The 15253-nt window shown below is 41.4% G+C and overlaps 1 protein-coding gene across 1 annotated transcript; it reads left to right on the top strand.

Annotated features, from left to right (window-relative positions):
• The first annotated feature begins 6134 nt into the window (after positions 1-6134).
• LOC147916869 (uncharacterized) lies at positions 6135-11288 on the top strand. The gene is made up of 2 exons (XM_087432275.1): positions 6135-8777; positions 9988-11288. The coding sequence occupies exons 1-2, from the start codon at positions 7786-7788 to the stop codon at positions 10064-10066; spliced, it is 1071 nt and encodes a 356-aa protein (XP_087288401.1). The 5' UTR covers positions 6135-7785; the 3' UTR covers positions 10067-11288.
• The last annotated feature ends 3965 nt before the right edge of the window (positions 11289-15253 follow it).

The following is a 15253-nucleotide window of genomic DNA, read 5'->3' as shown; positions in this document are numbered from 1 at the left end:
AAGCAGATTTGAATCCAAGTCTGGCGGATCCCAAAGTCTTAATCATTCTGTCATTCTCTGAGCCCTTCTGACAGTGGAGTGGCAGATTTGAAGTTGGGGCTGGTATGGTATGGTAGATTGATTATGGCCCCAATTTTTCACCACTCCCTGTATCCTCACCTTTGGTAGTATCCTCCTTTACTGACTCTGAGTTTGGCCTCTCAACTTGCTTTGGCCAACAGAATGTGGCAGCAATGACAACTATGTCCATTTAGGTCTCCAGAGGCCTGGAATACTTATGTTCTCTCTCTCTGGGGCCTCTACCACCACCTACCAGAGGATAATAGAGCACATAGGAGGCAGACCAGGAGTCTCTGTTCTAGGCCACCACCAGCCTGCAGACCTGCCCAAACATGGGAGATAGCCCAGCCATGAACAGCAGATCCAGCAGCTGATAACAGTTGCATAAATGAGCTCAGTCAAGACTAAAAGAACCACCCAAATGACCAGTAGACTTGTGGGCAATAATAAATTCTTATTGTTTAAAGTCATTGAGTTTTGGGGTGATTTGTTATTCTGTAGTAACTAACTGAAACATGAGGAAAACCTAGTCACAAGGCTCATCAATTCCTTAGAGTAATTAGAACTTCTAAAGTCCTTAGTTACTCTGATTTCTTCTCTGGGCCCTTAATACTCTCCTCTCCCGTGTTCCTTTACACCATTTCTCCCCCAACTCCAAAGTAACCCAGCCCCCACTGGCCACTGAGATGGATGTTTTAGTCTTTCTGTACACTGCTTCTCAACCTCCATGTTCTTCCTCCTCTACAGGCAGCCTACCCTCCCCTCAGAAGCCCATGATGTTTCTTTCCTTCTTTATAAGGCTGAGTAATATTCCATTGTATGTATACACCACATTTTCTTTGTTTATCTATCGACGGACATTTAGGTTGTTTCCATAACTTGGCTATTGTGAATAGGGCTGCAATGAACATGGGAGTGCAGATATCTCTTAGAGATTCCACAGATGAACCTGTGGATGTTATGCTAAGTGAAATAAGCCAGTCACAGAAAGACAAATACTGAACAGTTCCACTTAGATGAGGTACCTAAAATAGTCAAACTTGTAGAAGCAGAGAATAGAACCGTGGATACCAGGGGTCAGGGGGAGGGGGAAATGGAGAGTTGTTGTTCAATTGGTATAAAGTTTCACTCATGCAAGATGAATTAGTTCTAGAGATCTGCTGTACAGCGTAGTGATTATTGTCAACAATACTGCATTACATACTTAAAAATTTGTTAAGAGAGTGGATCTCAGGTTAAGTGTTCTTACCACAAAAACAAAACAAAACAAAAAACAAAGAGACACAAGGAAAGTTTTCGAGGTAATGGATATGTCTATTACCTTGATTGTGGTGATGGTTTTGCAGGTGTATGCATACGTCCAAACTCATCAAACTGTATACATTAAAAACGTGCAATTGTTGGTATATATCAAATATACCTCAATAAGGCTGTTTAAAAACAAAAGCAGCAGCAGTGCATGGTACAGGTGCAGCCAGGCCTTTCCATATAACTGTATGCTGTGGACTTTGATTAAACTGGCCTGTTGGTTCACAGGAAACTGGTGAAGCCACTTTCCCTTTCTCTATCCTTTGGTGCTGGGGGGACAGGGGCAGCTGCTGGAGACAACACCGGTGTTCAGTGAGCAGAAGCCCAGGAAGAAAGGGAAGCCTTGCTCTCCCTCTGGGCCTTCGAGCCTGGGCTGTGGTTCTACGTCCTGTCTCTGGAGGCCCGCTGGAGGTAAGTGCTGCTCTGAGTGCCCTGAAGAAGCTGGTGGCCTAGCCCTCCGGTCCCAAACCCAATTTCCTCCCTGTACTTTCAGTTTCTCTCATCCTTTCTGGGTCAAGGAGCCACTATTGTCTCAGGATGCACCCTGGCCGCAGGTTCAGGAACTGTCAAACTGTTTTCTTCAGAGGGTGTCGAGCGGAAGCAGAAAGTGATCCCTCTGGTTGCTGGGCTACAAGGGAGTAAAGGTAGAAACAACGAGACCAGTCAGGGGGTGAAAGATGATGGGGGCTTAGACTGTGGCTTGGGCTAGTGGGAGCCAGTAGTGTGGTGAGATGTGGCTAGATTCTGGATGTATTTTGAGGGTAGAACAGGCAGGATTTGCTGATGGGTTAGATGTGGGGAGTAAAAGAAAAAGGATTCAAGATTTGGGGACTGAGCAACTGGAAGGTGGGAGATTAATAAAGGTTGGGATGAGTGGGGGAAGATAAAGGGGTCAGGATGCTGGACTGGGAACCCAGAAATCAAAGCCCTGACACCATTTCTGCCACACACTAATCCCGGCACTTACTAATCATTTGTATACACCAGGCCCTCTTCTAAGAACTTGACACGTGTCATCTCATTCTCCTCCCTGCAGCCCTGTAAAGTAGATTTCATCATCCTTAGTTTGCAGATGAGAGGAAATGGGCTCAGAGAGGTTAAGTGATTCGCTGCCCAGGGCACACAGTTAGCAAAAAAGCCAGGACTCAAACCCAGTGCGTCTAACTCCAAAGCCCGTGCTCCTGAGCAGGCACAAAACCGCCTCCTGAATCCTATATCCACTTTGACTTGCAGGGCCTAATCCAGGGGTTGAGGAGAGGATCACTCCATCCTGACTTTGTAAATGTGCCTAACGTGGGCCTGTGCCTCCCTCTCCGACCGAGGACATTTAGTGCTGACACTGAGTGCTCTGGCTTTGAGAAATAGCTGCAGTGAAAAGCAGGACAAAGAAAATGCCAAGGTGACCCACATTCACAGTTTGAGAATATTGTGATGTATTATGAATGGGTCCTTCTGAAGTACCGTTTGAACACCTAGTTAAGTAATAATTCATTCTCTGATATGAGACATTTCAGATGATAGACTAATGGAATAATATCATTACTTGTGATTTGGACATTCCATTAAATCTTTTTTTTTTTTAAAGATTTTATTTATTTTACTTTTTCCCCCCAAAGCCCCAGTGGATAGTTGTATGTCGTAGCTGCACATCCTTCTAGTCGCTGTATGTGGGACTCGGCCTCAGGATGAACGGAGAAGTGGTGCCTCGATGCGCACCCGGGATCCAAACCCGGGCCACCAGCATCGCAGCGCGCGCACTTAACCACCAAGCCACAGGGCCGGCCCCCATTAAATCTGACATTACATTCTTTTCTGTCATCTCTTGCTTTCTCCTGGGGAGAAAACGAACCCCTGAATTTCTATGGAAAACAGAGTTTCCTGAGCCCCTCACATGGGTTTGTGTGTGTGTGTGTTTCATTAATAAGTCAATCTTATTGGGAATAGGAGGAGAAACAGAATCTTGCTGCAGGATTTTCACTCACATATTAAGACCTGACCCTGAGTAGGAAAGTAAGTGTTCAAGGCTCTGGTCTCTGGACTGGGAGAGACCTCTGTGTGAACCCTGGATTAACTGCTTATTAGCCAGAGGGTCCCTTAAGATAGAGTGACCTGGGCCAGCCCCAGTGGCCTCGTGGTTAAGTTCAGTGCACTCTGCTTTGGTGGCCCAGGTTTGGTGCCCAGGTGCGGACCTACCCCACTCATCACTGGCCATGCTGTGGTGGCGGCTCACATACAAAATAGAGGAAGATTGGCAACAGATGTTAGCTCAGGGAGAATCTTCCTCAGCTGAAAAAAAAAGATACTATGACCCTTTAGAAAACTTTTTCCTTGCACTTTCTTCTTTGATCCATGAGTTAATTAAAAGTGTGTTGTTTAATTTCCAAATATTGATGGAATTCCTAAATTTCCTACTGTTTTTGATTTCCAATTTAATTCCATTGTGGTCAGAAAACATACTTCACATGATTTCAATCCTTTCATATTTATTGAGACTTGCTTTTTCTATCCTGTTGTTTTTATCCTGGAGAATGTTCTAAGTGTGCTTGAAAAGAATGTGTATTCTGCTGTCAGGGGGTGGAGTGTTCTATAATTGTCAGATCAAGTTGAAAGGTGCTATATATTTTTACTGATGTCCTGTCCAGTTGTTCTATTTCTCATTTCAATTCTGTCAGCTTTTTCTTCACCAATTTTGAGTCTCTATTCTTTGGAGCGTATGCAATTGTACTTGCTATATCTTCCTGAAGTAGTGACACTTTTATTATTATGACGTCTCTCTCTGTTTTTGTATTATTTCTTAACTTAAAATCCATTTTGTCTGATATTAATATAGCCACTCCAGCTCTCTTTTGGATACTGTTTGCATGGTGTATCTTTTTCCATCCTTTTGCTTTCAAATTAATTGTGTCTTTGAATCTGATGTATGTCTCTTGTATGTAGCATATAGTTGGATCTTGCTTTTTAATCAAATCTGACAGTTTCTGTCTTTTGATTGGAGCGTTTGGTCTATTCATATTTAAAGTAATTATTGATGTGGTTGGATTTACAATCAGCCACTTTACTATTTGTTTTCTTTTTTTTATTGCAGTAACATTGGTTTATAACATTATATAAATTTCAGGTGTACATCATTATATTTTGATTTCTGTGTAGATTACATGTTCATCACCCAAAGGCTAATTGCAAACCACACACATGTGTGACTCACCCCTTTCATCCTCCTCCCTCCCCCCGTCCCCTCTGGTAACCACCAATCCAATCTCTGTCTCTATGTGTTTGTTTGTTGTTGTTTTTGTCTTCTATTTATAAGTGAGATCATACAGTATTTGACTTTCTTCCTCTGACTTATTTCGCTTAGCATAATACCCTCAAGGTCCACCCATGTTGCCACAAATGGCTGGATTTCATCTTTTTTTATAGCTGAGTAGTATTCCATTGTGTATATATACCACATCTTTACCCATTTGTCCCTTGATGGGCATCTAGGTTGCTTCCAAGTCTTGGCTGTGGTAAATAATGCCACAATAAACATAGGGGTGCGTGTATCTTTAAGTGTTTGTGTGTTTTCCTGTTCTTTGGATAAATACCCAGCAGTAGAATAGCTGGATTGTATGGTAGTTCTATTCTTAATTTTTTGGGGAATCTCCATACTGTTTTCCATAGTGGCTGCACCGGTTTGCACTCCCACCAGCAGTGTATGAGAGTTCCCTTCTGTCTTGACATGAGTACAGCCATGTTTGGCCGCTCCATTGACCTACAGCCACCAGCACAAAAAGAAATACAAAGCTGCTTTCTGTGTGGTGGGAACTGGCCTTTTCCCGGGAACTGGCCTCTCTCCCACGGAGAGAGTTGCAAGTTGTAACATTTGAAGGCTCTTGGAGAGTCGTAGCTCGGAATGGACTGGCCATCTGTGCCGGGCTGAGACGATAACCAAAGAGAACAATGCACGTACACAATTACTGGGCTGGGACGTTAGCCAGGGGGCTCAGTGCACGTACGCCACTGATAACCATTTGTGCATGGAAACACTAAATGCTTGCTCTGCAAACTCTGTAATTGCTTACTCTGAAAATTACTGATGGTATAAAAACTGCTGGAAACTGAGCCCCGGTGAGAGTTCCACCTGTGGAAGGGACGCCTTGCCCAGGATATGTGATCCTTGCCCAGCCGTGTCGATTGACAGGACTCTCCCAGCAGTGGGGCGTGGATGTTGTGAGTAACTGATTTGATGTGAAATAATTGATTTGATATAAAGTAATTGATTTGATGTGTTCTCTTTTTGGTTAACCTGGTGTTTCTCTTTCTGGTTGATTTGTGTCATTTCTCTTCAGCCGATGTGGGTGTTTTCCCTTTCCAGTCTGGCTGATGTTTTTTCCCTCTTAATATTTGACCTATTTGGATCTGTTTGCAGACTGTCACCTTTACTATCCTCTATATAATAAAATATACCTTCAGTCCATTTGTTTGGAGTGGAACGTGTCTTTTACGTCTCCGATCTAATCCCCCAACCTCTCCTAACATAATTGGCGCTGTGAGCAGGATTCGATTAAGGAGATGCCTTTCCTATTCAAACGAAAGGTAACTGAAGCCAAGGTGGAAGAAATTCCAGGATGGGAGGACCCTCCCTTTTGCACTCTGGCTGGGGAGTGGGCTCATAGGTCAGGGTTATGTGAAGCTTGGGATGCTCGTCTGCAACGATTTGAACCGTTGGATGTGACCAAAGCTTTGCAGACGGTGGAAAGGAAAGAGAAAGATGATGTTTCTTTTTTGGCATGGCGAGGTTGATGTTTGTTGACTGCTTATCGCCGGGCTGTAGAAGATAGGGATAAGATACAGACAGAGAAGGCACTCTTGGAAATGGAATATCGCCGGGCTATAGCAGATAGGGATAAGATACAGACAGAGAAGGCACTCTTGGAAATGGAATATCGCCGGGCTATAGAAGATAGGGATAAGATACAGAAAGAGAAGGCACTCTCGGAAAAAGAAAATTTAGATTTGCAGTCTCGCTTGGCTATGATTCAATGTCAATATCATACACTGGGAGATCAGGCTCGTAACTACCAAGCTATAGCAGAAAAGGCTGCTATAAGTATTGCCAAATATAAATATAGAAAGAGAAGAGGAAAGATAAATGAACGAAAAGTTCATATGGCCATAGCATCGGCCGGTCCTAAGTGGGACCCGGACACATGGGATGGTGATATCTGGGATGATGATTCTGAAACTGATTATGAGGAAGAGGAAAAACCGCCCAAACGCACAGAGGCACGTCCTCTTCGCCGTCGGCGGATGGAAATGGATGGTAATCATCCTGTAAGGAAAGATGTGATTGAGGATTTTAACCAATAAGAAATTTCTGATATTTTAGCCCGGGCTACACAAAAGCCTGGAGAAGCCATCATAACCTGGCTTGTTCGCCTATATGAAATGGGCGCTACAGGAATTAATCTGGATGCAGGAGATGCTTTTAAATTTGTGATTTTGTCCAATGATCCAGTAATACGGGGAGCTTTCAGAGATTGGAGCATGAATACTCATCCCCCAAATGATCGTGGACAAGACACTGATGGTACAACTTTATTGGCTCTTGCAGTAAAAGGAGCTCAAGATAAATACCCCACGGATGATATGTGGCCAGACACTAATAGACCATGGTATACTTTAAAAGATTGTGTCCAAAAGATGAGAGAAGAAACCATGAAACGGGCTGTGTTTCTGGGGTGTGGTGAAGCTTTAAATGAAATGACTTTAAGTGTCCAGGTGCGAAACAAGTTGATAAAAACTGCACCTCCGGCATACAAACAAATAATTACAACCCTTCTCATGAATGAAACTGAAAGCCCTATATCAACACTTGCAGATAAGATTATGCAGCTAGCAGACTTGGGAGACTGGCAGACAACTGAAAACCCTCCAAGAAGGGAAAAAAGAGAAACATTCTTTAAAAAGGATAAAATAACTCGAGGTGATATGTTTTTGGCCCTACTCCAGGCAGGAGTACCCAAAGACCAGATTGATGGAGTTGACACTAAAGAATTATGGAAACTATATAAAGAAAAAGGGCTGAATGTAAAACAAGTGAATAGAAGGGACAGTATAGAGAATGCTTCCAACCCAGTGCCTACTGCACCTAGTGCACTGCCTCCTCCCTCGGATCCTCTTCTTGCTGACTTACGTGATTGAGGGGAAGGCCAAACCTCTGTATCGATTAGTGCCACTATAAGAAAAGATATTAGACCACATGTACCAATTAAAATATTTTGGAAGAATGGATCTACAACTAGTGTGAAGGCACTTGTAGATACAGGGGCAGAGGCCACCCTTATCTATGGGAATCCAACTAAGTTTCAAGATACATCAATTCTGATAACTGGATTGGGAGGAAAAGAAATCCAGGCAGTTACCACTAATCTTTCTATGCAAATTGGGCAACTACCCCGGCGCACATATCTAGTTATGTTTGTGCCAATACCAGAATATGTAATTGGGATTGATATTCTGAAAGGATTGACATTAAATTTGGCTGATGGACAATACCAATTTGCTGTTAGAGCTTTGTCTTTTCATATTAATGCTGTAATTGTGGGATGTTTGCATCATAAAGTAGAAATTCCACCTGCCACGCAAGTGGTCAATCAAAGACAATATCGCATCCCTGGAGGACAACAAGAAATATCTGAGACCATAGAAGATTATTTGGCTGTAAAAGTCCTTCGCAGAGTAACTACAGCCTGGAATAATCCTATCTGGCCTGTTAAAAAAGGTGATGGGACATGGAGAATGACTGTAGATTACAGAGAGCTAAACAAAGTGACTCCGGCTATTCAAGCGGCCGTCCCTGATTTGATTACTGATATAACAGAATCTCCTGTTAAATGGGGTGTCTCATATGACCAATTGACTGAAAAACAACAAAAACATACCTGGTTTATGGATGGTTCTGCCAAAATGATATCGGGCTCACAGAAATGGAAAGCAGTTGCCTATAACCCATCCACCCAACAAACAATTGTCACCACCGGAGATAATATGAGTAGCCAATATGCTGAACTTTATGCGGTGTGTCAGGCACTTCAACAAGAACAGGGGCAACAATGTCATATATATACTGATTCATGGGCAGTGGCACAAGGTTTGGCAACGTGGATGCCACAATGGAAAAAACATGATTGGAAAATTAATGATAAAGAAATATGGGGAAAGAAATTATGGGAAGACATATGGTTATGGTGTCAAAACACGATTGTTACTGTATTTCATGTTGATGCTCACAGTTCTTTAATTTCTGCAGAACGAAAGCATAATTCTCATGCTAATCAGCTGGTGCAGATTCGTGCAACGCACAACCCAGGCTTAGCACAATGGGTCCATGAAAAGAGTGGACACTTGGGAGAACAAGCTTCATACAGGTGGGCACAACAAAGGGGAATCCTTGTCACCCATGATGATATTGCCACTGCAGTACAACAATGTCAGTTATGCCAACAGTTAAATTAACGGGGAGTTCCACACCCCTACCAAGGTCATATCCAAAAGGGATTATTTCCCGCCCATGCCTGGCAAATAGATTTTATTGGACCATTGCTAAATTCTTGTGGATATACTTATGCCTGCACTGCTGTTGATACATATTCTGGTTATTTATTGGCTATGCCAGCTAAAGTGGCCACCCAACAGAGTGCCATAAAATTATTAGATATAATCAAGTTATATTATGGAACACCAAGGCAAATTCAGAGTGACAACGGTTCCCACTCTACAGGTAAGTTGATTCAAACCTATACCAAGGAAAATTATATAGAATGGATTTATCATATACCTTATTACCCCCAAGCTGCAGGCCTCATAGAACGAATGAATGGATTGCTTAAACAACAATTGAGGAAACTCGGTCACGGCTCATTAAAGGGGTGGCACAACCATCTAAGTAATGCTCTAAATATGTTAAATAACAGGCCACTAGGCCCTAATGAGACTCCTCTGTCAAGGTTGTTACCAGCAAAGATTACAGAAGTGGCAACCGCCACTCATGAGTTTATGACCTTAACCTATTGGCCCCTGACTCAGTCTGCTAAACCGCCTTTTCGTGCCACAGCCAAAGCGGCTGGATTGGATTTATCTACTGTTCATTCTATTCAATTGCCCCCTAAGAAGCAGTCTATAGTCCCTACTGGGATAGGGGTACAATTTCCCAAAAATACCTTTGGTTTGTTAAAAGGACGCTCTGGACTGGCAGCAAAAGGTATTGATGTACTGGGAGGAGTCATTGATCCAGATTACCAAGGAGAAATAAAATTTATATTATATAATGGTAGTGACACAGTACTAACTGTAGAGTCTGGGGAACGAGTGGGACAATTATTGGTGCTTCCCCTCTTGACTCCAAATGTGTCACAAGGACCACCTCCAAGCGAATTAACTAAAAGAGGAATGCAAGGATTTGGGTCTACAGATGGATGGAAACCTGGAGCAAAAGTGTGGGTGACACATCCACCCAATGCGGCTCCCCGTGCCGCAGAAGTAGTGACCCAAGGGCCCACTGCAACACTCATAGTTATGTATCCAGGAAATAAACAGTTATATCATGTTCCTAAAAATTCTGTTTCTTTGCGTGAATAGATACTCCTGCTGTGTTCACTATGCTGTGCTGCACTTCCATGTCTGCTGCAGACCTACACACCAACTAATGTCTCCGTAGGACGACCTTTGACCCTGCACTGCTGGACCAACTGCTCTACACCAGTGGGACCTATAACCTGGACTATGAATGGCCGAGAAATTTGGTCTCAGAAACATCAAGCAATCTCTCAGTATAAGCCTATATCTGACCAGTCACGGAGAACTAGTTATAATTTCTCTATTACCCTGCCTTCTGCTACCCTCTGTGATGGGGGCTGGTCTGGACTTCTGCAAGCTAATTTGTTAGGCCTAAATGTTATCTTATCTAATGTTATCTTTGATGCTGTACATGATTTGCAAGATCAAGTTAATAACATTTCATATTCTAAAGGGTTATTTGATTGGTTGCCTTGGGGTTTGGGTCCTTTATTGTGAGATAGTTTTATAATTATTGTAGTCATTGGATTTTGGATTCTTGGATGTGCCTTATGTACTTGTGTACGAAGTTCATTGTCTGTGCATATGGTGTCTTATGGTTAATGGAGACGGCCACGGCCGAATATGTCTTGACATGAGTACAGCCATGTTTGGCCGCTCCATTGACCTACAGCCACCAGCACAAAAAGAAATACAAAGCTGCTTTCTGTGTGGTGGGAACTGGCCTTTTCCCGGGAACTGGCCTTTCTCCCACGGAGAGAGTTGCAAGTTGTAACATTTCAAGGCTCTTGGAGAGTCGTAGCTCGGAATGGACTGGCCATCTGTGCTGGGCTGAGACGATAACCAAAGAGAACAATGCACGTACACAATTACTGGGCTGGGACGTTAGCCAGGGGGCTCAGTGCACGTACGCCACTGATAACCATTTGTGCATGGAAACACTAAATGCTTGCTCTGCAAACTCTGTAATTGCTTACTCTGAAAATTACTGATGGTATAAAAACTGCTGGAAACTGAGCCCCGGTGAGAGTTCCACCTGTGGAAGGGACGCCTTGCCCAGGATATGTGATCCTTGCCCAGCCGTGTCGATTGACAGGACTCTCCCAGCAGTGGGGCGTGGATGTTGTGAGTAACTGATTTGATGTGAAATAATTGATTTGATATAAAGTAATTGATTTGATGTGTTCTCTTTTTGGTTAACCTGGTGTTTCTCTTTCTGGTTGATTTGTGTCATTTCTCTTCAGCCGATGTGGGTGTTTTCCCTTTCCAGTCTGGCTGATGTTTTTTCCCTCTTAATATTTGACCTATTTGGATCTGTTTGCAGACTGTCACCTTTACTATCCTCTATATAATAAAATATACCTTCAGTCCATTTGTTTGGAGTGGAAAGTGTCTTTTACGTCTCCGATCGAATCCCCGAACCTTTCCTAACACCTTCTCTCCACATCCTCTATTTGTTTTCTGTATATATTATGTCACACTCATTTACTGACTTCTTTTGTATTAAATATTTTTAGTGTATCATTCTAATTCTTCTGTTCATTTTTTTTTCTGTTGATTTTTAACTGTATTTCTTTGGATTATTTTCTCAGTGGTTGCTCTAGGACAGTAGTTCTCAACTAGGCGTGATTTTTGCACACCCGCCCTCCCCCCCACCCCCAGACATTTGGAAATATCTAGAGACTATTTTATTTGCCACAACTGGGGGTAGAGGTATGCTACTAGCAGGAAGAGTCAGAGATGCTGCTAAACATCTTACAATGCAAAGGACGGCCCCCTACAACAAAGAACTATCTAGCCCAAAATGTCAGTACTGCCAAGGATTAAAATACATATATTATTGTATCACAGTCTACTTCAGATTAATACTGACTGAATTCTGGTAAAACATAGAAACTTTGTTTGAATAAAGCTCCATTTTCTTCCCCTCCTTTGTGCTATTATTGTCGCATATATTACATCTATACATGTTACAAATCCAGCAATACACTGTTAGAATTTTTGATGTATGCATTTTTATATGTCTTGACCAGTTTTATTGAAATATGATTTATGTTCCATAAAGTTCACATGTTTAAAGTGTACAATTCATTGGTTTTTATTATGCAATCATATAAGAAATTAAGAGAAGAACAGAGAAGGATTTATATATATACACTTTTAAATTTGCCCATATATTTGACATTTTGGGGACTCTTTCATTTCTTCTTGTGATTGGAGTTGTCATCTGTGTCATTTCCTGTCTGCCTGAAGGAATTCCTTTAGTATTTCTTAAAAGGCAGGTCTACTAGCAACAAATTTTTTCAGATTCTGTCTGTTTGGAAATGTCTTTCTTTTGTCTTCATTTTTAAAGGACAGTTTTGTTAAATCTATAATTATTTGTTGACTTATTTTTAGTACTTTAAGTATGCCATTTCACTGCCTTTTGGCCTTGTTGTTCTGATGATGTCAGTCATTGATTGTAATGTGGTTCCTCTGTACACAAAGAGTCATTTTTCTCTTGCTTTCAACATTTTCTCTTTGTTTTGGCTGTTAGCAATTTGACTGTGATGTGTCTAGATGTGGATTTTTTGTGTTTGTCTTACATGGGGTTTGTTGAACTTTTCATGAAATTTGGAATATTTTGGGCCATTGTTTCTTCAAATATTTGTTGTGTCTCTTTCTCTCCTCTCCTTCTGGGACTCTCATTACACATAAGTTGGTTTGCTCGATGTTGTTCCACAGGTCTTTGAGGCTCCATTCATTTTTATTCATTCTTTTTTCTTTTCCTCTTTGTTCATCAGATTGGATAGTTTCTATTGATCTGTCTTCAGGTTCACTGATTCTTTCTTCTGTGCCTCAAACCTGCTGTTGAGCCTACCCAGTGAACCAAATTTTTCATTTGAGTTATTTTACTTTTCAACTCTAGTATTTTCTTTCTTTTCTTTTTTAGTCTAGTTGATATTTTCTACTGAGATTCTCTATTTACTGAATTATTGTCATCATATTTTCCTTTAATTCTTTAAATGGTCTCCTTTAATTTTTTGAGCAATTTCAAATTGCTTTGAAATTTTGATCTGCTTAAATCAACATCTTGGCTTATTCAGAGTCAGTTTCTATTGAGAGCTTTGTTGTGTGCGTGTGTACAAATTTTCCTTTGTATGTGTCATAATTTTTGTTGAAAGCTGAAGAACATTTAACACATTATAGCACCCAGAGATTCTGATTTTTTTCCTGAGGACTCCTTTTAGTTTGTTTTGTTTTGTTTTGTTTTGGTTTTATTAACTTGCCTGGACTTCATCTGCAGACTTTGTCATCCTTACAGTGTATAGCAGCTGATTCAGTTTTTAAATTCTTATTTTTGTTTTCAGCCTGACTTCCTAAGGGAAGTGCTGTGTCTATATAGCTTAGTAGTTAGCCATTGATTTGGGCAGACGTTGTGTTTAAACACTTTGAGCCCATAACACTTTCACCTTTCACTGATGAGTCTGTGCACGGTGGGGGAGGCATTCAAAGTTCAGGCAGTTCTCAAGTCTGCTTTGGCTTTTACATTTCCTTGAGTCCTCTTGTGTCTCCCTGAACATGTGTGCAGTTTCCCAGTGAGCCAGAGACATGTGGAGAGCTTATTTAGGCCTTGTACTGCTCTATCATTTCCAGAGGCTTCCTATTAAATCTCTGGCTGATCCACCACTCACCCCAACGGGAACCAGAGCCTTGGGCCACCAAAGCTGTAGGTTTTCTTTGTTCGTTTTCTATGGCGCTTGCTACTTTCACTGACAATGCTATTAAGCATGGACTTTTCATTCTCCATTTCAAATGAATGTTGCCCCTACTTGCAGCCAAGCTGGTTTTCAATTTCCGTCCTGCCCTGGTAAAATGACAGCACCTACCAAGCTGGGTGGTGGGATGGAAGCAGTCTTAGGCAAGAAGGCTGCAGACTCCTATTGTTCTTACACAAAATTCCAGCAGTTCTTTGGGAATAAACATCTCTCAATTTGTTGTTTGCATTTGGCTGATCTTCAGAGCCTTGATATGGTTTGGTTTTGATGATTTTATCTAGTTTTATTCTTGTGTTTTGGGAGAGAAGATTTGCCTACCTCTTCATACTGTCATAACTGGAAGTCTCATTTCTGCACATTTTAAAGTTTTTAATACCTGTGGTCAAACTTTTCTCAAAAAGGCTTCACTTCTACCAGCAAGATTCAAAAGCACAGAGATAGACTTCTACATTTTATATTGGTCCTACTCATCCAGACCTTGCCTAACTCTAAAGAGGGGTTCTTACCTGGTTTTAGTAATAAAACTCATGCTCTTTAATGGCAGAATTGAGTTATACATTTGGCATTTTTTAAAGCATTCATGGAGCATAAGTTGAAATCAGAGAGTGACATAACAAGTTTCAAATAATCATAAATAAATAAATACTCTTTTCTTCTTTCTTTTTATTTATTTATTTATTTTTCCCCCAAAGCCCCAGTAGATAGTTGTATGTCATAGCTGCACATTCTTCTAGTTGCTGTATGTGGGACGCGGCCTCAGCATGGCCGGAGAAGCGGTGCGTCGGTGCACGCCCAGGATCCAAACCCGGGTCGCCAGCAGTGGAGTGTGCGCACTTAACCACTAAGCCACGGGGCTGGCCCATCTTTTCTTCTTTCTTTGGTTCTCTTTCTTGATCTGTTGCTCTTCAGTTTCCGTGGGAATATGGGTTTAGGAAGAAATCTAATCACAATGGCTTTTCTCATGGCTTAGAGAGATAGGGACAGTAGGTAGAGGAGTGAGTGTCTTGAAAAGGGCACATATGGCCCTAGTAAGCTTTGGTGAAATGAATCCAGATTTCATAAGACAAATAGATTTTGGTAGTTTAATGAGATTTTGGTAGTTTAATGATATTTTAAAGCACGCATAATATTTTTCTAAATCTCAAGCAATACCAAAAAATTGATGTCATAAAGAATCTTTCTCCCAACCCTGACTGACGGGTTCCCAGTTCCCCACTCCAGTGGCAACCACTCTTACCAGTTGTTTGCATTTTCTTTAAGACATATTCTATGTAGATTCAAGAACGTGAGCATGTATGTGTGTGTAGGTGTGGCTCTTTTTTACACAAAGGGTAACTTTTTTTCACTCAATAATATAATTTGGAGATTATTTCGTATCAGTACAATGAGCTCTCTCATTTTATTTTTTAAGCTTGTTAATTTTAAATTTTGAAATAATTTCAGGCTTAAAAATAAAATTGTATAAGTAGTACAAGAATTCCTGTATAGCTTTTCTACAGCTTCCTCAATTGTTAGCATCATCTATAACCACAAGGAAATTAGTGTTGAAACAACACTATCAGTAATCTACT

The sequence above is a fragment of the Ceratotherium simum genome, chromosome 6, assembly GCF_057802395.1.
Source record: "Ceratotherium simum simum isolate JZ-2026a chromosome 6, ASM5780239v1, whole genome shotgun sequence".
In the NCBI taxonomy this organism is placed as follows: Eukaryota; Metazoa; Chordata; class Mammalia; order Perissodactyla; family Rhinocerotidae; genus Ceratotherium; species Ceratotherium simum.
This window is presented reverse-complemented; position numbering and strand designations above follow the sequence as displayed.